General features: G+C 37.8%; 2 protein-coding genes across 4 annotated transcripts; one reads left to right on the forward strand and one right to left on the reverse strand.

Annotated features, from left to right (window-relative positions):
* The first annotated feature begins 6,205 nt into the window (after positions 1-6,205).
* LOC125005218 (up-regulator of cell proliferation-like) lies at positions 6,206-15,704 on the forward strand. The gene is made up of 3 exons (XM_047580367.1): positions 6,206-6,339; positions 7,987-8,055; positions 10,001-15,704. Exons 2-3 carry the CDS (start codon positions 8,031-8,033, stop codon positions 14,644-14,646), a joined length of 4,671 nt encoding a protein of 1,556 aa, XP_047436323.1. The 5' UTR covers positions 6,206-6,339; positions 7,987-8,030; the 3' UTR covers positions 14,647-15,704.
* Positions 15,705-16,903: 1,199 nt separating this feature from the next.
* On the reverse strand, positions 16,904-23,694 carry LOC125005232 (ras association domain-containing protein 7-like). 3 transcript variants are annotated; one of them, XM_047580422.1, is made up of 4 exons: positions 23,527-23,694; positions 22,484-23,140; positions 18,902-19,164; positions 16,904-17,659 (listed from the first exon to the last, which is right to left on the reverse strand). In XM_047580422.1, exons 1-4 carry the CDS (start codon positions 23,627-23,629, stop codon positions 17,615-17,617), a joined length of 1,068 nt encoding a protein of 355 aa, XP_047436378.1. In that variant the 5' UTR covers positions 23,630-23,694; the 3' UTR covers positions 16,904-17,614. The 3 variants fall into 3 exon arrangements, with proteins under 3 accessions (XP_047436378.1, XP_047436377.1, XP_047436376.1); XM_047580421.1 differs by having other exon boundaries at positions 16,904-17,664; XM_047580420.1 differs by having other exon boundaries at positions 16,904-17,664; positions 18,896-19,164.
* Between the last annotated feature and the right edge of the window lie 966 nt (positions 23,695-24,660).

Consider the following 24,660-nt stretch of genomic DNA (forward strand, 5'->3'; position numbering starts at 1 on the left):
CAGCACCAGGGCTGTGAAGTAACTTTTAGGCTCACCTTCCTGGGGGACTGGTAGATGAAAGAATCTTTCGGCCAAGTAATATTTTTTGACCAGCCAAATAATAAACTTCCTCTTTTTGTTGCATATGCACCTGTTTCAGTACTTTTCATTAAGATAACAGTAATATATAGCAATACATGCTCAGAAAATAGGCCAAAGTATTATTTAGAAATATTTTTTAATCTTATAATTGAATTTCAATTAATGAATTTTCAAAACATTGCAAATTGAAAACTTTCTTTGGTGTGTGTTCTGGCAAACAGAGCAAAACATGACACTCGTTGAGTCCTCGTACTGAAGCCATTCCTTGCCCATCTTCCACTTATCACTGAACTTCCTCACTTTTACGCTTTTTGTCTATGTTTCGCCTTCTTTTTCACCTTCCTCTGTGTTTTTCCTCTTCAGTTCAGTCACACCGGGAATGTGCCACCACATTGCTGTGCTCAAATCACAGTCACTGCGCCAAACTTTTAAAGAGCGGTGATGCGTATGCTACGTTGCTTCTTGGGGGAACTATTTTCTACAGCTACTTCAGTTTAACTACACAACTAATCACCAGTGAAGACCGATCTACAATGTTTTGCTATATCATGCATAATTTATTGTATGAGCACGACCATCGAGACAAACATTTAACCGCCCCATGGCGTGTAGCCCTCCAAAATTAAGTCGCCAGGGGAATATTTTAGTTGCATTTGGCGAGTGGCGACCGTTAGTTTACAGCCCTGCCCAGCACCCAAGAGCCCTTTGGCCTTTGGGAAAAGTAACTCATCTCCTACAGAATAAAGATGGCTGCAAAAGTTCTAGTTATAGAAGAGATCTATGTCCGGCCTGTTGCTAATTTAATCCCTCTTCCTGCCATACCCGAAGATGCCCATTAATCATGGTTTGATCTTTTAAATCGTATTTCTCACTAGAAATTTGGGGGCGACTGTAACAAAGATCCTAATTTCCCTTTATTTGACATTTCTGTCCTCACCTCTATCATTTCCTTTACCTCACTTCCTTTCTCTTTTCTACTTCTCACCAACTGGCTCCTGTTTTTATTTTGTCCTTTCTTCAAGTGCTGTGCCAAATTGATTATTGAATTCCTTATTTGATACACAAACCCGTTTGAGCATACAATTCTTCAACTCCTGTCTGCAAGGATTCTCACCAATGCCCCTGTGATAGTGAACATTTATTTTCTGAACCTCCTATACAACAATGTCTGTAGATGGTGGGAGGAAGCTGGACTCCACACAGAAAGGATCTGAACAGAGACCTGCTTGCTGTGAGGCATCAGTACTAAACACCATTCCACTATGCCGCTCTTGGAAATTAAATGAAAAAATATTTGAATACAAACACGACACTAAAGGAGACTTGGGGGGGTTTGCACAAAAGTAGTCCAAAAGGGGCTAAGAAAAGGCAACTGGACTTGTAGAGTTTGGACTCTTCCAGTTGCCTTTTCTTAAAGCCTGTTGGGTTACCATGATCTGGATGACTGAGAACCTTCACATACATGCTGCACAAAAATAGGATCCAGACTTCCAGTATAAATAGTCTTGTCAGGCTTTCTTGGACCAGTTCCATATTTGCAGAGGATGTGGCTTAGTCAAGCCAGATGTGGATTGTTAGACCACGAGATCAATCAGAATCACTAATAGGAAAATGCACACTCCATAAAATCAGAACCTCACAGCAAGGTGCACTTTATGTGCTGGTTAGAGGCCAAGGGAACTGTTTACGGCTACAAATAGTACAAGTAACCTGAAGAAACACCTGGAGTTAGTGGCTAAACGACCTCTTGCTAGCAAACAGAAGGAAGATGACGGCGCGAGCAAATCTAAACAACAAAAGTTGTATTTCTCCAGACCAGAGGTAAGATGTTTGACCCAGGAGAAGTGAGGAGGCTGGGGGCTGAGTGTGTTGGGGAGGATGAGCTGCATCTTCAAAAAAATTAACTGTTTGATCAAGTGACAAGGTAAAAACAAATCTCTAATGATATAAGGTTAGTCCTATTGTTAAGGTATAAACACATTTCCACAGATAGTTCATTTAAGATGAGACACTACAGGTGGTGTTAGAGGTGATTCAATGATTAAAAATTGTTTTAATTTGTTAAGTCAGTTGTGTTTGCAGAGGGATTTTCATGGTTGTTATTGTCACATCATGTCAGAATAATTTAACAGTAACAATAATACATCTCCATGTTTTACAGTACTCATAAATAAGACTGTGGGTGATAATGAAAAAAGCTCTAAGAAAAAATATGGATAGAAATTATGAGTTATAAGTCACTAGAGATTTGTCTCAGTGTCTGAGGAAAGATTATTCATGGAAGACAACCTTTAAAACTGTGAAATGTAAATTTCAGTTCATATACTTGTAGAAGATTAAAACAATACAAGTGAAATTATTTGAAGGACTATTTGCCATGACAAAATATTGCACACCTTCATTTTGTAATTCCTTGTCGTAAATATTTATTTTGATGAAAGTAACTAAAGTAATATGTAACTTATTACTCTACACAGAAGGTAATATTGTAAAGAAACTTATTACTTTCAAATGCAAATAACTTGTAATATGAAATATATTACATTTTGGAAGTAACTTGCCCAACACTGGATGTGTTGTGTGAAGGATTCCACCTCCTCTGTCTTGATTTTAACCCAGGTGTCGTCCACATATCTGTACCAGTGGGTGGGGGTGGGACCTGCAAAGGTGTCCAGAGCTCTGGTCTCTACTACTTCCTCCATGTAGAGATTGGCCACGATCGGTGACACTGGGGACCCCATCGCACAGCCGTGTTTTTGCCTGTAGAAACCTCCATTAAACCGGAAATAGGTGGTGGTCAGGCACAGGTCGAGTAACACACAGACTTGTTCTGGGGTGAGGTTGGTTCTTGAGGCCAAGGTGTCATCCTTTTGTAGTGAGGTGACATCATAGGACACGATGGTTTCTTCTGGGCCCAGTGTGACGTTCTTGACTTTGCTCACAAAATCCCTGGAATTTTCGATGTGGTGGGGTGTTGCCTACTAACGGAGACAGGATGGATGCCAAATGCTATGGAAAACTCTGAGTTTTCCTATTTAAACCTCAATTTCCCACTAGTTTATCAGAACTGAAGAAGCTACTTGGATGAGTGGTGAAACGTCTTCAAGAAATTCTATAAGTTCAATTGGTCTTTTTCAACGTCTTTTGGATTACCATGACCTGGATGACTGAGAACCTTCACCGACATATTATGTGAGGTAAATGTCAATGTCTCTTTTTGACATTTGTTAAGATTTTATATAGAAAAATAAAGTCATACCATCAATAATGATTAAAACACCCAACCCAGCTAACCGTATGCTAGCTAGTTGTCTAGGCTAAAGGCTTAGATAAATAGCAGCTAGCGTCATATATACTGTGAAACCCATGTGTTCATGTAATGTAGATAGTGTCCATGATAATGTCCATGTAGATAGACACATTTAACTGACATGTAACTTTACCTCAGTTACTACTAAGTTGTTATGGCTAGCATGCTAATGCTAGAATGATAATACTAATACTTTAATATTCCCTATTTCTGTGTATTTATAATTTTTCTGAGTACTTTGAATCTTTTAATGGTGACGGATGAACACGGAGACTGAGGAGAAGGTAAACACAGCTCCATGACTGATGAGGTGATTGGGCTACAAAGCATTTTACAGACTCATTTAAGATATTTAAAGGAAGTAGACGCTGGGATATTTAAGTGAGGACCTTTTACATATTAATAACATTTATAGGCCCGTTAATGGTGAAAATAAGACATTTATTTCAACATAGCACATCCACCCCATAGAGTTACACTGTAGAATCTAACATCTGATGCAGCAAACATGGCGCCATGATTTGAGTTGGACAGACTCTCTCTAATATACGACTCTGACATTAATAACTCTCCATTGTGTCAGATTCTACAAAGAAAGACAAAGTGTTCAGAGACTGTTCTTTAGAGCCTTCAACGATTCAATGATTATTTGTCTGTCTCAGCTCTCTCAGTCTGACTGTTCTCACTTCAAGTACCAAGGAATAATAGACTTAATGTCACTTATTGTATTTACTGTACATGTCATTTGGTCATTCAGTGACATCTAATCCATCTTCACCCTGTTTGTTTCTTTGTTTGGTGCAGAGTTTAGGGTTTGTTAACAACCCAATAATCACCTGCAATAATAGAAAATGAACCTGTGTGGTGTCCTGTTTATACACAATTAGTGATTCTCCAATGACCCATTAATAACCAGAAACACTCCAGTCTCAATATGTGAATGAGTGAAACTTCTTGTGTTCAGATGTTCAGGCTGTTGTAAATTGATGGCAGATTATACCTCAGTCCTCCTCCCCCTGATCACAGAGGGGTTTTCCAGTTTGACTCAATGGTTTTCTTTACTCCTCCATCAAACCATCTGTCTTCTCTGGTTAAACTGTGGATGTTGTTATTGTCATGGTTTGTCTGTCTTTTATTTTGTGAATCATGTTTTGTGTTTCCTGTTTTATTTTGCCTCTGCCAGGTTTTGAAGGAGAGGTTATTCGAGGACCCAGATGCAGGACTACAGATGAGGCAGGCAGGGAATTCAAACTAAAATATTTAATAATGAACAAAAGGTGCTGCAAGCAAGGCAGGTAAAATCCAAAAGAAATTATCAACATGGCATCCAGACATGGAACAACACGTGGAATAATGGAACATGGCGTGAAGACGTTAACGACATGACAAGGAACAAAGGGAAAGGCAGGGCTATATATATATATACACGAGGGGATGACAAGACACAGGTGAGACGCATGAGGGCAATCAGTCAACACAGGTGAAACCAATAAGCAATCAAGGGACACAAGGAAGCACAAGACAGGAAATCTAGAACTACACAATATTAGGAAGGAATTCATGTTTCAAAGCATAATAATACAGTTTATACCATTCTAACCTTAACCTGGATCCAGTGGGTTGACTTCAAGTTGGTTAATGTTTTATCTTTAACAGCATTTATGAGCAGTGACTGATGATACCAGTTATACACACCATCCAAGACAGAAATGAACTCATAATGTTGTTCCATAAAAACAAGAACCAAAGTACAGTGAACCCTCTTTTATCGCGGGGGTTACGTTCCAACAAGAACCCGCGATAGGTGAAATCTGTGAAGTAGTCAGCTTTTTTTTTTTTTTTTTTTTTTTTTTTACAATTATTATACAATACAATACTATAGAATGGAAACCAACGATCAAAACCTGTTTTCAGGCCCAAGCATTTGTTAAAGATATAAAAATATCCTTGTTAAAACTTATCGCTGCTGTTGTCCTTATGTTATTTTCCTCCTTCTTTACGGAACGAACCGAAGATTTATTTATTCCGTGATGGCGTCCTACAGCCGCATAGCTTCTACCTTCCTTCAGCATGTGAAGAAGTTTAACTTTTTCTGCGATAGTTAGCATCTTCCTCTGCCTTTTGGGCGCAGAACGTTCCGTCAACATTGTGGGTTTTGTCATGGAGAAAATTTGCAAACGTAAATTTGGCAGGCTGTACAGAGAGGAGGCACGGAGACTGTTGACATTGGTCTACAGTCCCTTAGCCAATCAGGATGCAGAACACAATGCACTGTAAAAAAAGAAGCATAAAAAAACTGCACAAAAAAATCTGCGAAACAGCGAAGCCGCGAAAGGTGAACCGCATTATAGCGAGGGTTCACTGTACACATCAGGGCAGAATAGATTATGTTCACATCTCCCTGACCAACATCACTACTGGTATGTCCCCTTAGAGCCATCTCTGATCTAATGACCTTCTGTTCTCTTCAACAGAGTCAGATTGATGTTCCTTCAATGTGAATGTGAAGGATTTGAACAGAATATCTTTATTGCCAGTGTAACATGTACAAAGGTGAAAAGAGTAAAGGTAAAATATAATAAAATGTATCTGTGCTGCCTTTATTACCTCCTGGATTAAATGTTAACTTGCTCATTCTGGTTCAAACACTTTAGATTTTTATCAGACAGACTCAGCTCAGTCTGCTGCTGCTTCATGTCAGGTACATTTTAGTGGAACTTTATATCCTGAAACCGTTTCATTTAACTTAATCTGGCAAATGAGTTACATTTAAAACTAAAACTATGCTTGATGTGTCATATTTTTAATTTATCTGATTTAATTAACAGCAACTAATTAGAAATAAATTCATAAAATGTTTGGTATTTTAAAGAGATTATTTCTGACAGGAAAGTGTTTCTGTGTTTCTACCATGGACTCAGAAGAGCTGTCAGGTGGATTCTTAACTGGTAAGAGGACTGTGTTATTATAATGTTAATTTAGCTTTTTTCACACATACATCCCAGCCAGAACATTTCTAGACATGATTAGAGGAACTGTATGTGAGAATGATCCATAAAAATTAAGATAAGATAAGATAAGATAAGATAAGATAAGCCTTTATTCATCCCACAATGGGGAAATTCTGGTTGTTAACAGCAGCAGACATTCAACATTCAACGTCACAAGCAGTGCACATATGGGTGGACTAAAAAAAGAATAGAACAGAAAAAATATCAAAAATATGTAAGAAAATTATATTACAACAAGCAAGGCAGTGTTTACGTAAAGAAGTGGGTATGTTTATAATATAAATGTACGTATATGTTCACATATTTCCAGTGACAGGGAGATGCATACAGTGCAAAAAAAGAATGGCAGGTATATAAACGAAATGAAATCTAAACGATATATGTACATTACATGTAGTTAAGATTGGGAGGAGTATTACACAAGTATATGTAGCAGATATTGCACATAATTTCTCATTGGGTAGTTTTGGGTCTACTGGGAGCAGATCTGGTTCTAGAGTCTGACAGCAGAGGGGAGAAAGGACCTGCGGTACTGCTCCTTTGTGCAACGTGGGTGCAGAAGCCTGGTGCTGATGGAGGTTTCCAGGGCTCTGACAGTCTCATGCAGTGGGTGGGAGGCGTTGTCCATGATTGACGACAGTTTCACCAACCTATATGTCATTCCTTTTGGCATCTGGATTTTAGAATCAGTGTCGACTTTGACAGACACTTTTGATTTAATTCCAGTCTTCAGAAAAAAATCTTTACTAGTCACATTTAAGTTATTTTCATCTTTTATAGTTTTAGTCGATGGAAGTGAATGTTTAACTATTACATCCGTCTTTAGACAAAATACTAATCAGTTTTTCTCACTTTAAACCAGTTTAATGAAGCTTATTTATGTAACACAAATGTGAATCCATCTATGTACTGCTACTGCTCTCTTAGCACAAATCACTTTCCAGAGTTGGATATCAGCCTGTGCTGAGCTTGATCATTTCTAAGGTTGGATCATACATTACAGAAAGATTGTAGCATAGTTCAGGTAAAAATAAAAAAAAATAAAAACATTTTCTCGGGCCATTTTGGAAAAACAATTTATTTTCATAAACTTCAAAATAAAGTGCAAAAATACAATGTTCAGAAGCAGTATGATGGCTGAATAAATATATTATTCATACATGAATATTCCTGAGATAATTTGTCTGACAGTTAATTTCAGAGGAGAGTATTCATGACTATTATGGTAATAGGGAGTTGTTGAAGCACTGTTTTATTTTTTTATTTACATGTATATTCTGCAAACATACATCCTGGTCAGACGTTCTTTATGTAGAGTTAAATGACACACATTGAATGTTGCATTACATGCAGATGGACTTTTTTCCTGTTGTAACTGGTTTGAGTTTTTGCCCGAGTAACTAATTTAAGCAATTTACAGTTAAATTGTACATAACTATTTACAATTGCTGACAACACTATTTTGATCAGGTTTTCTGAAATAGTTGTTATAAATCATCCAGAATGCAACACATTTGATTATAAACAGTCAATGATTAATGGTCTTCTCTTTACTGAGACATTTGTATGTATTGTTGCCTCTAGGTTTATAGAACAGAGAATTTAAGGAAAAACAGTCCACACCAACAATGGACACAGAAGAAGCTTCTCAAGGTATAAATCTATTATTTTTGTTCTTAATAGAATATTAGGAATGTGATATTTCTATGGCAGAATGGTGCGTGTGTGTTTTGGTCATTGGATTTTCTGTCAGAAGATGATATTAAAAAAATGAGACATGAGTAGTTATTTGGTTTTCATTTTAAAATTCAAAGCATTTATTACCAGGGTCAAGAGGGATGACCAAACCTTTAAAAATAAGTTGATTTTCATTTTTTGTTTCTAAAAAAATAAAAAAAAAATAATATAAAATAAAATCATTAGAAGACAGAAAAAAAAAAAAAACTCTTCATTTTTGTGAAAAACTAAGTCACACATTTCAGGAAAAAAGTAATTAAAAAGTAAAAATAACTACAAATAACCAGTGTTGGGCATGTTACTTTTAAAAAGTAATTAGCTATAGATACTAGTTACTTCTAAAAAGTAACTGAATTACTCCACTATCATAGTAAGTAGTTACCAGGGAACTATTGCGTTCTTTTTTTAAAAAGTTTAAATATGTCTAATTTGGATTTTTTTTTCTTATCAGGTTACACAGTCAGTGGCAGAGGAGAATTGCATAGACACTTACATAGAACTTTTAATATTTATTGCACCTCAGACCAACTGGTAAACATATACCACTTACACATTGAAAATCCTGGGTCTAACCTGGTTGACTCTCCTTTGGTGCTTTCACATCGGCAAAAGTCCTGGGTCGAACCTCCTACTGTAAGAGCTGTGTCCCTGTTTTTTTTCCTCCCTCATACGTAATTGTGTAAATTGCAGATAACATTGCTGTTTGTTGATGACCTGAAGAATGGACCCATGGCCTCTCAGGCCGGGAAAGGTTGTATAGGCAACCAGTGGGAAGCTGGGCTTCAGGGATCAAGTCGATGACACAGTTGTAAGGACGGTGAGGAGGCAGGGAGAGTGTGTTCACTTTACTGAAGACAGAAGCTGGGTCATGATAGCTAGCAAGAATGGGGCACAGATCAGGAGGTGGTGAAGGGGAAGACGATAGACTGAGTTCAGAGGGTGGATGGCAGACAGTTCAGTTACCTTGTTTCAGCCCACTCAGCTCCTGTTCACCCGGTCAGTCGACATGGCCAGATCGTACGATGAGGCCAGAACACAAACAAAATTTAGACGCAGACGGAGGAAAACCAACGAGGCAAAAGTTATGAAGAAAAACCACTCTAACTGAAGGAAAACAAAAATCTCTTGAGACAAAGTATAAAGAAAATAAACAAGGTTACGTAGCTCAAAGTTATGCCAAAACGTGGCCATGAAAGGCTGTGGTGAACACATTTCAGAGCAGACAATATATACACACATAGAGGAAATGGGGAACAGGTGGAAACACTCAGCAATTAGGCACGACAAACCGGAAACACACGAAGGAAGGGCAAGTGACCTGAAACAAGAGCAGAGTTACTTTTCAAAATAAAACAGGAAATCATGAGACATGGACAGAACAAAACCAAAACCTCACTGCACTGTGACAGAAATGTTGTAGCATCAGTTGATGAGAGGAAACAACCAACATCTCAGAACTGAAGTGATTTTGTTCTGAGGAATGGGATCAAATTCTTCCAAGCTGCTGTAGACACCGATCAGCTGATACCACAAACATTTAGTTGATGTTACTGGTGCACAAGAGGGTCATGCTAGATACTGATTTAGCAAATCGCAGATAAGGATTATTTTTATTCCATGAATTAAGTCATTTTTAAGATGCAATATAGAAAGCATAAACTTTCAAATGCCACTGTATATGCATACGGAAAGTATAAATAAATCATCTACATATAGTAGTGACAGTATGAGAGGGATTTACAATGTTAGAGTTGTTATTGGAAGTTGCATTGAGGAGTAATAGCAAATACATCTGTAAATCAATTACATTTAGACACAAAACAGAAATTTCTAAATGTTACATTCTCTTTTTCTTTGACAGCCCTGTTGAGCTTTCTCTCCAAACTTGGACTAGAGAAATATTATCCCAACAGACTTTCACGTCAGTCTCTCTTGGAGATCAACACAAACAGCTTAAATGAAAAACCTGTTTCATCTCTAGAGGACATACCATGGTACTTTCTCAGAAAACTTTTTAAAATCAGTACCAAGTGCAGGAGCTGTACACAAATAACAAGCAATCAAAAGGAAAACAATGATGACTTTGACCTGAACCTTTACACTACAAATGACTCTGACAATAAAATTAACCCTCTTGACCTCATAGTAGCTCTCTTCCTTTGTGCTGACAGCTTCTTACAACAGGAAATGTCTCTCAAAATGTCCATGTGCCAGTTTTCTGTCCCACTGCTGTTGCCTCATGGCAATAAGAGTCAGTGCAGCCTGATGCTTTGGGCTCTGAGAGACATCGTCAAAGAGTGGCGTCCACATGATCTGTCTGAATCAAGAGGTTTTGTTGAAGACAACATTGTCCAAGCAGATCTACCGTTCTATTCCTTTGTGAGGCTGAAAAACTGCAGTTTATCAAAGTCTCACTTTTTGAACCAGGTTCTTAGTCGTGGTCAACAGAATCACAATATCTTCATACACAGAGATATGAAAGGAGGAGGAGTTAGAAGAGAAATATCCAATGGACTGGTGGAGGTCTGCTGGTATCTACCATGTGGTACAGAAAATCTAGACATATTTCCAGAACCTGTGGCTTTTGCAAATATGAGAGGAGACATTTGTGAGTCACTTCAACAGTTCAGTTTTCTTCGTCGTGTGTCAAATGTCACCTTTGTGTTCCTGGACAAAGTTGAAGAAAATGAGTTGAAGGTTCTGACTTCTGTTAAAGATGTGAAATCTAAACTCTTCCTGGTAGTTAATCAAAAGGACGGGAATGTTAAAGAAGACATGGTGTCAGTCAAGAAAGCACTGGAGACACTGGATTTTCCAAAGGACAGTTTCATAGTAAAAAAAACAGGTGATAATGCAGCAGAGTTTTCAAAGAAACTTTCTGAAGCCATCAAGACATGTCTCTCACATGTCAAAGCTACAACCAGCATTGTAAATATGTTTGACAAAGCTGTTGAACTTGGTCTGTCTGTGGATGAAAACAAAACTGACCAACAAAACAAAGCAGCCAAAGAGATCATGGATGGTATTGGAGTCAGATTGATTCCACAATACAAGAGTCAGCAACTTCCTCTACAAGGAGATAACTGGAAAAAGTTATCAGATTTAGAAAAGGAGGAGTGTAGACCAAAGAAATCTGGTGACTGGAAACTGGAAGAGTATAAAATTTACCGACAAGATAAAAAACAAATAATTAGGAAGGAGCTAAACACGTACAAACTATCCAAAGGAATGGAAACTTTTATTTCTAACTTATCAACAAATGACAAAGAAAAAAGAGACTTTTTCCTCAAATGGATGAAACTAAAACTTGATTCCCATTCAAGAAAAAAACTGTCTGATCTGCGGAATAAATTCAAAGAGCAATGCACAAAGAAAGATGTGAAACAAATAGCAGAGTTGGATCAAGCTTTGGTGGAGAGCTCTTTAGGCGTAGAACATTACATGAGAGAGATGGGACTGATCTATGAATTTGTGCCAGAACCTCATCATGAAAGATATCATCTCCCTTCTCTGGCTGCTGAACTGCTGTTGGATGGATATCCTTTAGAGCTCTTGGATGGAGATGCTTCCAACATCCCACAGAGATGGGTGACAGATGTGCTGATGGAGCTTCACAAGAAGGTTGGAGAGAAGAGCAGACTGTTGGTACTGACTGTATTAGGAGTCCAAAGTTCAGGGAAGTCAACACTCCTCAACACCATGTTTGGTGTACAGTTTCCTGTCAGCAGTGGCAGATGTACCAGAGGAGCTTATATGCTGTTCCTCAAAGTCGGAGATGATTTGAAAAGTGACTTAAAGTCTGACTTCATAGTTCTCATTGACACAGAGGGTCTAAAATCTCCTGATCTGGCACAACTAGAGGAGAGTTATGAACATGACAACCAGCTGGCAACCTTTGTAATCGGCCTCAGTGATGTCACCATCGTCAACATCTCAATGGAGAACTCAACTGAAATGAAAGATGTCCTGCAAATCACAGCCCATGCATTCTTGAGAATGAAGTTAATTGATAAAAAACCCATTTGTCATTTTGTTCATCAGAATGTTGCAGAAGTTTCAGCTGATTCCAAGCGTCTGAGAGAAAGAAAACATCTGTTGGATCAACTCAATGAAATGGCACAAATTGCAGCTGAAATGGAAAAACAACCTTCTATCAAAGCCTTCACTGATGTACTGGACTATGACATAGAAAAAAACAACTGGAACATCCCAGGACTCTGGTATGGAACACCTCCAATGGCTCCAGTGAACACAGGTTACAGTGAAGCTGTAGCTGAGTTCAAGAAACATCTTCTGGAGACAATGAAAGATGAAAGAAGATCTGAACCCTCACAGATCCCTGAGTTTCTAGAATGGATGACAAGTCTCTGGAAAGCAGTCAAATATGAGAACTCCATCTTCAGTTTCAGAAACAGTCTTGTGGCTCATGCCTATGACAACCTTTGTAAAGTGTTCAGTGATTGGGAATGGGAGTTCAGGAAAGAGATTCTTTCCTGGCAGACAGAAGCAGAGGTAGAAATCTTAAATGCTGACACTGAATCTGAGATGGAAACTAGTAAAGATATTATAGAATCAAAGAAATCTGAAGTGTCCAAAAAAATAATGAATGAACAACAAAAAATGGAGGATAAACTCAGTGACTACTACAAAAAGAAAGACAGACGTGTAAATCTTATAGAGAAATACAATGTTGACTTCTTCAACAACATCAAAAGTCTTGCAAAAGAAATCCAGCAGTCTATGAATATTAAACTGGATTGTGTCCTTGAGCGAAAAGTAAATACAAAAAAATCTCAGGACATACAGAGGAAATACAGAGATGTGATAGAAGACCAGGTCATGAAGCTTGTGAGTGTCTGCAAAGACTCCAAACTGTCTGATGAACAGTTGATACAAGAGTTTGAAAAGATGTGGAATGAGGCCACTGCAGATATTTCTGACCTGAAAGAACGAGATATTATGGAAGATGTCCTCTCCAAGCTGAGAAAAAGGTTCTCAAACCGGAATGTCATTGAGGAATTAGGGAATTTTGACTTAAAGGACATTGGTCATGTTCCATTCAAAATCAAATCTGATCATTTTGATTCTTCGATAAAAATTCAAAGTTTTATGGTAAATGATTTGCAGAGCTTGGCAGACAGTGTCATTGAGTCTTGCAGACATTTTGTACTTGATAAAGTAAAGACAAATGAAGATTACCGTGACTCTTTCACGATGGAACTTCTGGAGAAAATTGATCAATTTCTTCAACAATGTTATGAAAATTATAAAACACATATGAATTTTGAGATTGATCTCAAACTTCATATTTGTGGCTTTGCTTCAAGGGAGTTCCTGAAAATGCACAGAAAGTTTTTGTCAGGTATAAATCCTAAAACTCAGCTGGAGAAAGACAAGAAGCAGTACCTGTCTGACTTTCTGGATTTATACAAACAGAGAGATCAAAGCCAGAAAAAAGCAAATGATTTTGTCAAGTTTTGCGTCAAACCTGCTGTGGAAGACTACATCAACAGATCTCTGGGAATAGACATCGTGGATGAAATCTTGACGAGCTCCCATTCAGCTGAGTTCAGCTCCCGCTCTTATTTCCAGTACAACAGTCAGAGAGAGTTGCTGAAGAAGAAAGACTTTCAGAGCTTTGTCAAGTACATTTCTAGATATGAAATATTTGTCAAAGACTGGATATATCAGCACATTGTTCAAACATTGTCTGAGGAGAAGACTCTGTACAAACTGAAGAACAAAAATCTTGAGATCATAGTTCAGAAACTAGAAGCAGCAACAGAACAGGCCTCAAAAGGAGAGGATTGTGTTCTTCTGCCAGATAACACAGAAAGCATCACCAAGTTCATCAGTAACATGAGAAAATATCTGATTAAAGACATCTCAATCTCAGTGGAGGCTGAAAAAACAACACTGTTTCACATCCAAAGCACATGTCATCCATTTATCCACAGTTTGAAGATCTCAATAGAAGAGATGAAAGCTCAGCTTCAGGAGGAATTCTCCAAATCTGAAAACATCACTGAGACTCTGAACAAAATTCCAATCAAACCACAGGATGAGCTTTTCAAGAGAGTGTTTGGTTGTGGAAAACAATGTCCATTTTGTAAAGTTCCCTGTGAGGCTGGAGGCAAAGAACACCAGAAACATCATGCAGCTGTACATCGGCCACAAGGTCTTAGTGGATCCACATATACAGACTCTAAGAAGCTGGTAGAAACCCTGTGCACAACTGCTGTGTACAGTGATAGTGCATTCAGTAACAGAGACACTAAAGGGGAGTGGCATCCTTACAAAGAGTATCGCACATACTATCCAGACTGGCACATTCCTCCAGACCGCACCATAGAGTCATCTGACTACTGGAAGTACATCCTGGTAAAGTACAATGACAGATTTGCTGAAGAATATAAGGCCAAACCAGCTGATGTTCCAGAGGCCTGGAAGAGAATCACAAAGAAACAAGCTCTGAAAGGTTTAAAAGATGCCTTCAACATAAAGTGAATAATGTTTAAACCTGATGAACATCTACAAACTACACAAGGTTTAAGATCAGACAGAAGAAGAATCAGTAATGTTCTTGCATTTTATCTAAAAAACATGTCTTAAGTCTTAAGTCTAGTTCAATATAAAAAGTAAGAATAAAAAACTTAACAGCAATTTAAATATTTTTCAACCTGTGAATGAAACCATGTGTTCAACAGAATACAATGATCATACTAATCATGTAAGGAAATATGAAAAAATGGAATGGAATATGAAAGATACCTGTTTTCTTTTCAGTTATTATACTTTATTTAAATTAGTTTCTTTTTTATATTCTCATGGCTGAGTTTCCAGTAACCAGTGACATGATGAAGATGATGAGAATGTACAGCAGACATGTGAAAAAGAAATGTTTTATTACGTGTTCATTCATTGATGCAGTACGTCTGAGTTTTTTATAACTAACTCATAAAGATAGAGAGATACTGTAAAAACTTTCTATATTTTTTTCTTTCTTTCATTAATAAACATGTAAAGTGTTTTTACAGTTTTAAGTATATTTTATTCTTTTGCTGAATGGAATATTTAAATGTCAAGAAGTTACCGCTGTTCTTGGAAGAATGGATCCTTAACATGATGATATTATGATGTTCATTGTTAAATAGATGTTGGTGTTTTGTGGAAGTAGCAGGTTAGTAGGTAAAAATACTATGATATAGGTGTATATTATATACTATATATGTAGTAAGAGGCTACGTGAGACAGATGTTTTCTAATATATCTCTGTTCTTTCATATTTTACAGTTTTATTTGTAACATGTAAATAATTCTCATATTGAGATGAATGTGATGAAAAAGTCAGTGAAAAAGTTCAGACCTCGTGTTTTAATGTTCGTTCTAAATGAGACACCAGCAGGTGGCGCTGATGCATCATTAGTATTTTAGACAAAGCTTGCCATATTTTTATGTTTGACTGTTTTTCAGGATTCATGTTTACATATAGTACAGTAATGTGAGCAATGACTAGTGATGATGAGATATGTTCAAACATGTGTCTAATAAATAGAATGTAACAGAAATCAACACTCGAGTGACTGTAGTTAATGTTTTACATCAGTGTCTCAAATGAAACACGTCCAAGTGAAAATGTAGGAGATATTTATTTAATATATAGTTTATATACAGTACTGTGCAAATGTTGATGTTAAAAGTTTGTTTTCATCAATTAATAAAATGCAGCAAATGAACAGAAGAGAAATCTAAATCACCCTTTACCTTCCATAGTTGAGTCTCTTGGCCTGTTTCCATGTCAGACGGATGGATTTTTGGTTGCAACTCTTCCATGAAGACCACTAGTGGGTCCACTTCCCTTTGAAATTCTCAAATAAGCTTGATGTGTTTTCCATCTGTTGCACTAAATTTCCTTGATCACTGCTTCTACGATTCTACTAAATACCTAAGTGAACCTACCTATAAGGATTGATGCTGGTTTGAAGGCAAAGGGTAGTAACACCAGATATTAATGTGACTTAGATTTTTCTTTTGTTTGCTCATTTTGCTTTTTAAAATTTGATAAAAATAAGCCAATCATTATCATTATTAATTCATTACCATTATTTATATTTTTGAAAGCATTCCTGATTTACATGGTGTACACCATCTTGTGACAATTCCATTTTCTCCTGTGAAACTTTTGGACCTGGCATTCATTCATGTGGATGTTATTTATACATAAGACCAGACACCACCACCCCATAGTAATCACACTCCTTGATGATAGCAGCCATGGTACCAGACCCTTGTCCATTCTCTGATGAATCACCTACACAATATTAGGAAGGTGGTCATAATGTTGAGCCTGATCTCAGTATTTAGTATTTAGTCGTGAAAACTACGAAATACACAGTAATATTTATTAATGACAAATTGTTTAAATGAACAGTAATTAAAGGATGATAAGTAGAGAGAACCATCTAATAAAAATAGAAGCAAAGGTCTGTGACATTTAAACAGTTACAGAAAAGTCTCAAGAGTCTCTAGTGTCATTGAAACTGTTCACATGAGTGGTTTAGATGCTGCTTTAAACTACAAGTCTATTAAGGGAAATGTCATATGTTCTGTAGTATTATTGAGGGAACCCCAGTGACCCCCAAATAGATAACTAGTAGAAAACAGATCTACACTGTGCATCCTTTACTCATTCTAGACTTTAAATGCTTGGTGCTTCATCTGTGCTGTAAACCATCAGAAGATGTTGGATAAATCACATATAAAGACCAGCATTCTGATTTCTTTATTTCCAAGAGGAAATTTCCACCACACAAGCTAGAATGAAGCTTTGGCGTCCTCTGGTGAAGCAAAGAGAAGCAGCCGCTTCACATGAGCTTTAATTGTGTTGAAACTGTACATGCATTGTGTTTAGATACAAAAAATAACAAATATATGACATGAATAGATTTGAACTCCAATACAGAACTAAAGTGACAGGTAGACAACGTTAAGGATTCATTTAGTTTTCACTGGCTCATCACACACATATACAGCAGAGTATGGACGGTGTTAAAGGTTTCTGACTTATTCACTATGTCATTCTTCTAGTCCATGTCCTGCAGTCATAGTGCTCCTGCATTTTATTTTTATCTGAACTTCTTCAAAAGTGGATATTGTCTCTTTTACTCTGTGACATTAATATGGCCACTAGGAGAAAGTTCACATTAAATACAGTTTCAGTCTGTTCTGCTGCATTTATTTCTTCATATGATCCGTGAGGATGAAACTTTCTTTCATTGACAGTGAATCTTCTTCATTTGTGATATTTGACTTCTATAAATGGATGCTGCAGCGGAGGATCACGTGCAGGGATAGTGTCTTGACTGATTACTCCATGATACCAGCGTTGCTGAGGTAAACTTCACCGATGGTCAGAGAGTTCATCTGGTCTGTGTATGGAGCTCCAGATCCAGTCTGCTGGATGAACTGCTGCAGGTTACACTGTCTCAGCTCCTTGTTCAGATCCTCGAGGGTCTCCCGTCTGTCCTGGAAGACACAGAGGACGTCAGACTCCAGAAAGTCTTTTATATCCAGTCCTTATATCCAGAATTATACCTCTTACTCTTCTAATGTTGCCTAAAAGATGTAATATGTCCTTTAGACATAAAGTATCCTCAAGTTGCAGTTTACACCCACTCATATAATGTATGTAGTGACAACTCTGAATATTATAATCTCACAGTAAGGCTGACCTTTGACCTCTTAGGTCATTATATTACAAAATGATCCTATTGTTGATCCTAGTTGATCCTAGTTTGTCATGATTACTGATCTTCTTATGATTTGTTTAGAACTTTGAAATTCAACCAGGAGACCCTGATGTGTTTGACTGAAATTCAAGAGATATGTTCACAAGAAAAACCTAAACAGACACAACTAGAAACAATACAGTTCCCACCCAAATAATCAAACCATGTTTTTATTTACGAGGTGTTTCTAAAGTTAAACATGTACAGGCTGGAGATTAGAGGTTGGACGCACTGAGGAGACTGAACTTTACTCAGAAACGGACTTTACTTTACAGAGATTATTTACATTATTGGATCGTTAAGATTGTTAAGATTCTGTTCGTATACAGAATTACTAAAATTCAACAGAAAACAATGGGTTTTGTAAGAAAACTAGATCATTTACTTTCTTCTATCTCAATTTTACTATAAGGCATAAAAATATTAAATCATAAGATGAGTCTTTTACTGTGAAAAAACGAATATTTGATGACATCAGATACCATGAAATCATGTCTGCCACATTGTGCAGGTCATGATCTGAGGTAAAAATCTGAGGAACAGCAATAATTCAAATAATTAAAATAAATGTTATTTGGTTATTTTAACCATTATAATGTGAGGATTATTTGTTTTAAATGCTAATTATTCATTTGTCACCATACACCAACTATATGTGAATTTGGACATGAAATGTATGTATACTTTGATTTCGAAAACACAGGTCTTCTCTCGGATTTTTTTTTTTACAAGTTTCAATTAGTAAATAAAAAATACCACCAGAAAAAAAATGAATTGTAGAGTCTGTTGTAGACTAAGTTTTAGAGATAAACTTGTTGAAGCTGAATTGTTCTTTAAGCAAAGTCACAGTCTGAAATGTGTCTGTTCGGGTTGGGGTTGGGGCTAGGGTTTAGGGTTAGGGTTAGGGTTAGGTTTACATTCTGGTGTGACCAAGCCCTTTGAAGGAATACAGGATAATGGAGTTATACCTTTACCCTTTTCTCTGCAGACTGTAGCGCCCTCTCTGTCTTTGACACTGTTGCATCCAGTTCTTCTCCTAGCTGCAGACGGTTGTGAAGCTCCTGGTTCAGGGACCTCAGTGCTTCCTCTGGTAGCGGAGTCCCTGGTTGAGGGCTCTGTCTGTGGGCCCTGAGCTGCAGGTCCTTTCCCAGATGTGCAGAACGGGTTTGGAGCTCCCTCATCTCATAACTTTGGTCCTCCATGGACGAGTGTATCTGTTGCAGACGTTTGTGCATGTCTGTTGATGACAGTGTTGAGAGTTCTTGTTTTAGAGACACCATATTATTAAAACACCCAAAAAGATAGAAAAAGTGGTAACACTTTCTGTGAAGGTTGTATTTATAATGCCCTATGAATGCACTCATAATATTTTATAAGGTGTCTATAAAGCATTATAATGGTCATTATTACCATCTACATATTCACAAGTCGTTATAACCAACTTCATGATGCATTATGACAACTGGTTATGAATGATTATGATTTTAATCTGAATAGTGCTTTATAAATATGTCAATATCTGCCTAGTCACTTGTTAGTTTTATAATGCATCATAACTACTTTGCTTTGCTAAATGTGCATAGTGGTGCATAATGAGTTTTGACTTCGCCTATAGTGCTTTATATCTGTAGTTATAAGTATATGTAATAAAGTTATAATAATGTATACATCTCTCTACAGCACAGTTACAAACAGCTATGCAATATCATAAGTGCTATTTGTCAGCGCTAAGTAAAGTGACAAGAATATGACACTATTATTAACAGATATAAGTTACTATGAGTAATTAAAAGGTGCAATGAACTAAGTCCTGTGTCTGGCATCTTTACCCCATATGCACAATGTTAATATCATAGGTGTTATTTGTCAGCTTTAGGTAAATTAGTGCAAATGAGGTGTTGTGGATATAAGACTATTATAAACAAATATGAGGCACAATGAAATGAGAGCCTGGACAGTAAAGACAAAAGGAATGCATTTAGTTCACTTTATTTTCATTTAAACCAACACACATAATCAGAATGATCATCAACGCTCTGAGCACATTACACAAACACATGAAACACGTGAAACAGGCCACAAAAGTGGCACGGCGTGGTCCTAGAGATGTGTCTCTTAAAAGTGCCTTTGGGTTGGTGAGGTGATTCAGGGTCAGAGGTCAGGAGAGGGTTTGACAGCAACTACAAGAAGAACAGAGGCAAATCTTTAGTGCTCTAGCTGGGTTTGTTTTTATGCAGAAAGGTTTGATTGAAAACACATAAGCAGATCACGTGTTTTTGTTTAAAGCAGCCTAATGAGACATTGTGTTACCGCATATCGTGCAGGCAGCGCAGATTACCCGTAGGTGACTTAAGCTAGCTAGACGAAAGTTACCAGACACGGCTAGTTTTAACTCACAAGTTAGATCGTTTTCATATTCTTGCGTTTAATGATTGAAACCATTCGAAATCATTGCTTTAATATGTAAACGATGTGCTTCATGTAAGCAAAGTAAGGCATTAGCTCACAAAACACTAGCTGGACAGAGAGACAACATGTACTGGAGAGGACTCAGCGGAAAAAGGAAAGAAAAGCCGCTTTACGACTAGTACATACAGTCAATGCTTTACGACAGTGGGAGGAGCTGTGGGTCAGAGGTCAGGGGTCATGGACTAAGGAATGACATTTTTACAATAATAATAATATAAATAAAAACGATATTAAAATAATATCTGACGGCATTCAATAAAGGCGGACATTTCTAGCGATCCTGTATAAGAGACCGATATAACAAATAACCATTCATTTTTTTTTTCGAATCTCAAAGTGCCGAATCCTGCAGCAAAATTGACGTTACATTAAAAACCGAAATAAGACCATTACAAATCTAGTCTAAATGAAATAAAATCAAACCTCTTCATTGCGCAGTGTCACATTGACAGTCGTCCTCATAGCACGAAATAACTTCCAATTGAAATACATCAGTTTGAAATTCGTTTCGAGCGGCATGAAAATTTGAGAAAAATCGGCAGGCACCAAACAATAGATTAATTTTCGTGACAGTTTCACATCCACTGTGAGACCGGGTTGGCATTTAACCGCTTCTTTATACAGGATCGCTAGAAATCTCCGCATTTATTGAATGCCGTCAGATATTATTTTGATATCGTTTTTATTTATATTATTATTATTGTAGAAATGTCATTCTTTAGTCCATGACCCCTGACCTCTGACCCCACCCACCTCCCTCCTCAGCTCCTCCCACTGTCGTAAAGCATTGACTGCGGGTTTTCCGCTCTTTCTCCTCTGAGTCCTCTCCAGGACATGTTGTCTCTCTGTCCTGCTAGTGTTTTGTGAGCTAATGCCTTACTTTGCTTACATGAAGCACATCGTTTATATATTAATGCAATGGTTTCGAATGGTTTCAATCATTAAATACAAGAATATGAAAACGATCTAATTTGTGAGTTAAAACTAGCCGTGTCTGGTAACTTTCGTGTAGCTAGCTTAAGTCACCTACGGGTAATCTGCGGTGCCTGCATGATATGCGGTAACACAATGTCTCATTAGGCTGCTTTAAACAAAAACACGTGATCTGCTTATGTGTTTTCAATCAAACCTTTCTGCATAAAAAACAAACCCAGCTAGAGCACTAAAGATTTGCCTCTGTTCTTCTTGTAGTTGCTGTCAAACCATCTCCTGACCTCTGACCCTGAATCACGTCACCAACCCAAAGGCACTTTTAAGAGACACATCTCTAGGACCACGCCGTGCCACTTTTACGTTTCACGTGTTTCATGTGTTTGTGTAATGTGCTCAGAACATTGATAATCATTCTGATTATGTGTGTTGGTTGAAATGAAAATAAAGTTAACTAAATGCATTCCTTTTGTCTTTACTGTCCAGGCTCTCATTTCATTGTGCCTCATATTTGTTTATAATAGTCTTATATCCACAACACCTCATTTGCACTAATTTACCTAAAGCTGACAAATAACACCTATGATATTAACATTGTGCATATGGGGTAAAGATGCCAGACTCAGGACTTAGTTCATTGCACCTTTTAATTACTCATAGTAACTTATATCTGTTGATAATAGTGTCATATTCTTGTCACTTCACTTAGCGCTGACAAATAGCACTTATGATATTGCATAGCTGTTTATAACAGTGTGCTGTAGGGAGATGTATAGAATTATTATAACTTTATTACATATACTTATAACTACAGATATAAAGCACTATAGGCGAAGTCAAAAGTCATTATGCACCACTATGCACATTTAGCAAAGCAAAGTAGTTATGATGCATTATAAAACTAACAAGTGACTAGGCAGATATTGACATATTTATAATGCACTATTCAGATTAAAATTATAATCATTCATAACCAGTTGTCATAGTGCATCATGAAGTTGGTTATAACGACTTGTGAATATGTATAGATGGTAATAATGACCATTATAATGCTTTATAGACACCATATAAAATATTATGAGTGCATTCATAGGGCATTATAAATACAACCTTCATAGAAAGTGTTACCGAAAAAGTAAATGTATTTGTTCACGTACCTCGTTCTCTTTCCATCTCAGCCTGGAACTGTTCTTCCAACCTCTCTCCGAGCCTCAGCTCCTCCTCGTTCTGCCTCAGCTGCTGCTCCAGTTCTTCCAGTAGTTCTGGGAGGTTTAGACTCTGACTTGGAACCACAGCAGATGAAATCTTCTGCTCCCATGAGTCCGACTCTCTCTCCAAAGCTTGGAGCTGAATCTCCAGGTCCTCTAGTCTCCTTTGTTGCTGCAGAATCTGCTTAAACACATCCTCTTTGTAGGAGTGCGAGGAAAGAGCCTTCACAGAACTAGGAGGAAGCTCAAGGAAAGAGACCGGAGACGTCTGTGGTTCGGGTGAAGCTCTGGGTGAAGGAGACCAGGCCCCGTTTGGTTTAGTCCTCCTGGCTATTGTTGAAGGACCCAGATTGAAGGTCAGAGCCTTTTGTGGCAACTTGTGCTTGATGGGCTCTGGTTCTGACGGTATTAGCAGGGGAAGACGTCTCTTACTGCTTGGTGTGTCTTGTCCCTCACTGAGGCTGGGGCCTGTCCTCCTCAGAATGAACTGGACCTCAGCCGCCAGCTGTCCCAGCTGAGCCAGATGCTGCAGGGGACAGTCATCTGCAACCAAGTGTCTCTCATTCCCTCGAAGCTTGGAGATGAGAATGTATCGACCTGTCTGACCTGCACAACAAAGACACGCATTAATATTTTACAGGAAACAGGAAACAGCAGGACGGGCCTTCAGGGGAGCGCTGAGACAAGTCACTGTTATTTTCATTTCTACAGGGGTGCACGAAAAACTGTTTGACATTAACATTTAGCAAATAGTGGCCCAGAATGTGGATTAATCTGACCCTGAAAATTACCATTATAAAATATACTTTCTTCATGTGTGTCTGACTGCATCTTATCATTGAAATGCACACATTGCTATAAAAGAAGAACTCTATTCAGCTCAGATTATCAAATTATCAATTTTTGAAGCCAGTGTCTCAAAGATAAAGTAAGAGGAACAGAAATGTTTATGACTTAATAAAACACGTGGACACGAAGGAAAGCAGACATACCGATTGATTGTGCAAGAGCTATGACCACGTCCTGACAGGGCGTGTTCAGTGACAGGCCGCACACCACTCTGACCACGCCCTCCACCCACACCTTCAGCTCCATGGCCCGGCTCTGCCCCACCTGCAGGGAGGAGGACGGACATGTTAGTAGACTGCACTCATTTCTCACAAATAAGGAAACGTGTGGTAGCATGTGTGATATACGTTGATGTGGTGGATCCTGGACAAATGGCATGAGGTTATAATAAGTCCTGCATTCATGATGTAATCAGCAAAATGTTGTTGAATTGTCAAATATAAAGGGATTCATTATGGAAAGAACCCATTGAAGGTGTTATTTTATACGTCAGCACAAATGTAACTGGTTAATTATTGCACCAAGTTCAGAGACAATACTGTATGTACAGAACTGAGTGACAGGAAGATATATTTGAGTAGCAGCTACAGCTTCAAACACATGTAAATGGAGCATGTGCACTAAAGGCATGCAGCACAAGGATTTAGAATGATAACGTTTCATGAGACTTGATTTCAGTAAGTGGAGGAATGTAGCCAGGCTGCCTTTGCCTCAGTGCACCGTAACTCATGACTGCCTGGAATCACAGGTTTTAAGAAGAGAAATGCTCTAAACAATGTGTGCAATGTGTGCATGTTCTAACTTTGTCACCTCTGTGCTTCAGTCGCTGTTTCAAAAACATATCAGGTGTTGTAATCTGAGAATCATGTGACCAGAGTCAGACTTGTCCTATCAAAATAAACTGGCTCGATGTCACTCAAATAGATCGCTTGACAATTCTTACCTGTTTACTATGACTGAGTCTCATTTATTCCTCATTCACTTTACTGCCAGTAATACGGCTATTCCTTCGTCGGCTTTGAGGGTGTATGTTTGGTTAAATAGAAAAGCATTTGTAGGACACATTGTGGGTGATCTAACAATAAAACACCGCACGTTATACTTCAGAGAAAACAGATCTGGTCACATTAGATATAAAGTTGTTTGTCTCATTGGAAGACATTAACGTTCTCACCCTGAATGTTGATCTCTAATCTATCTCCTCGATGAAGCATGAAAGCTAAAGAAACACATGTGGAAACTCGTCTCACATCTCCACTTCTAGATGGACGAACCAA

The sequence above is a fragment of the Mugil cephalus genome, chromosome 3 (assembly GCF_022458985.1).
Source record: "Mugil cephalus isolate CIBA_MC_2020 chromosome 3, CIBA_Mcephalus_1.1, whole genome shotgun sequence".
Lineage (NCBI taxonomy): Eukaryota > Metazoa > Chordata > Actinopteri > Mugiliformes > Mugilidae > Mugil > Mugil cephalus.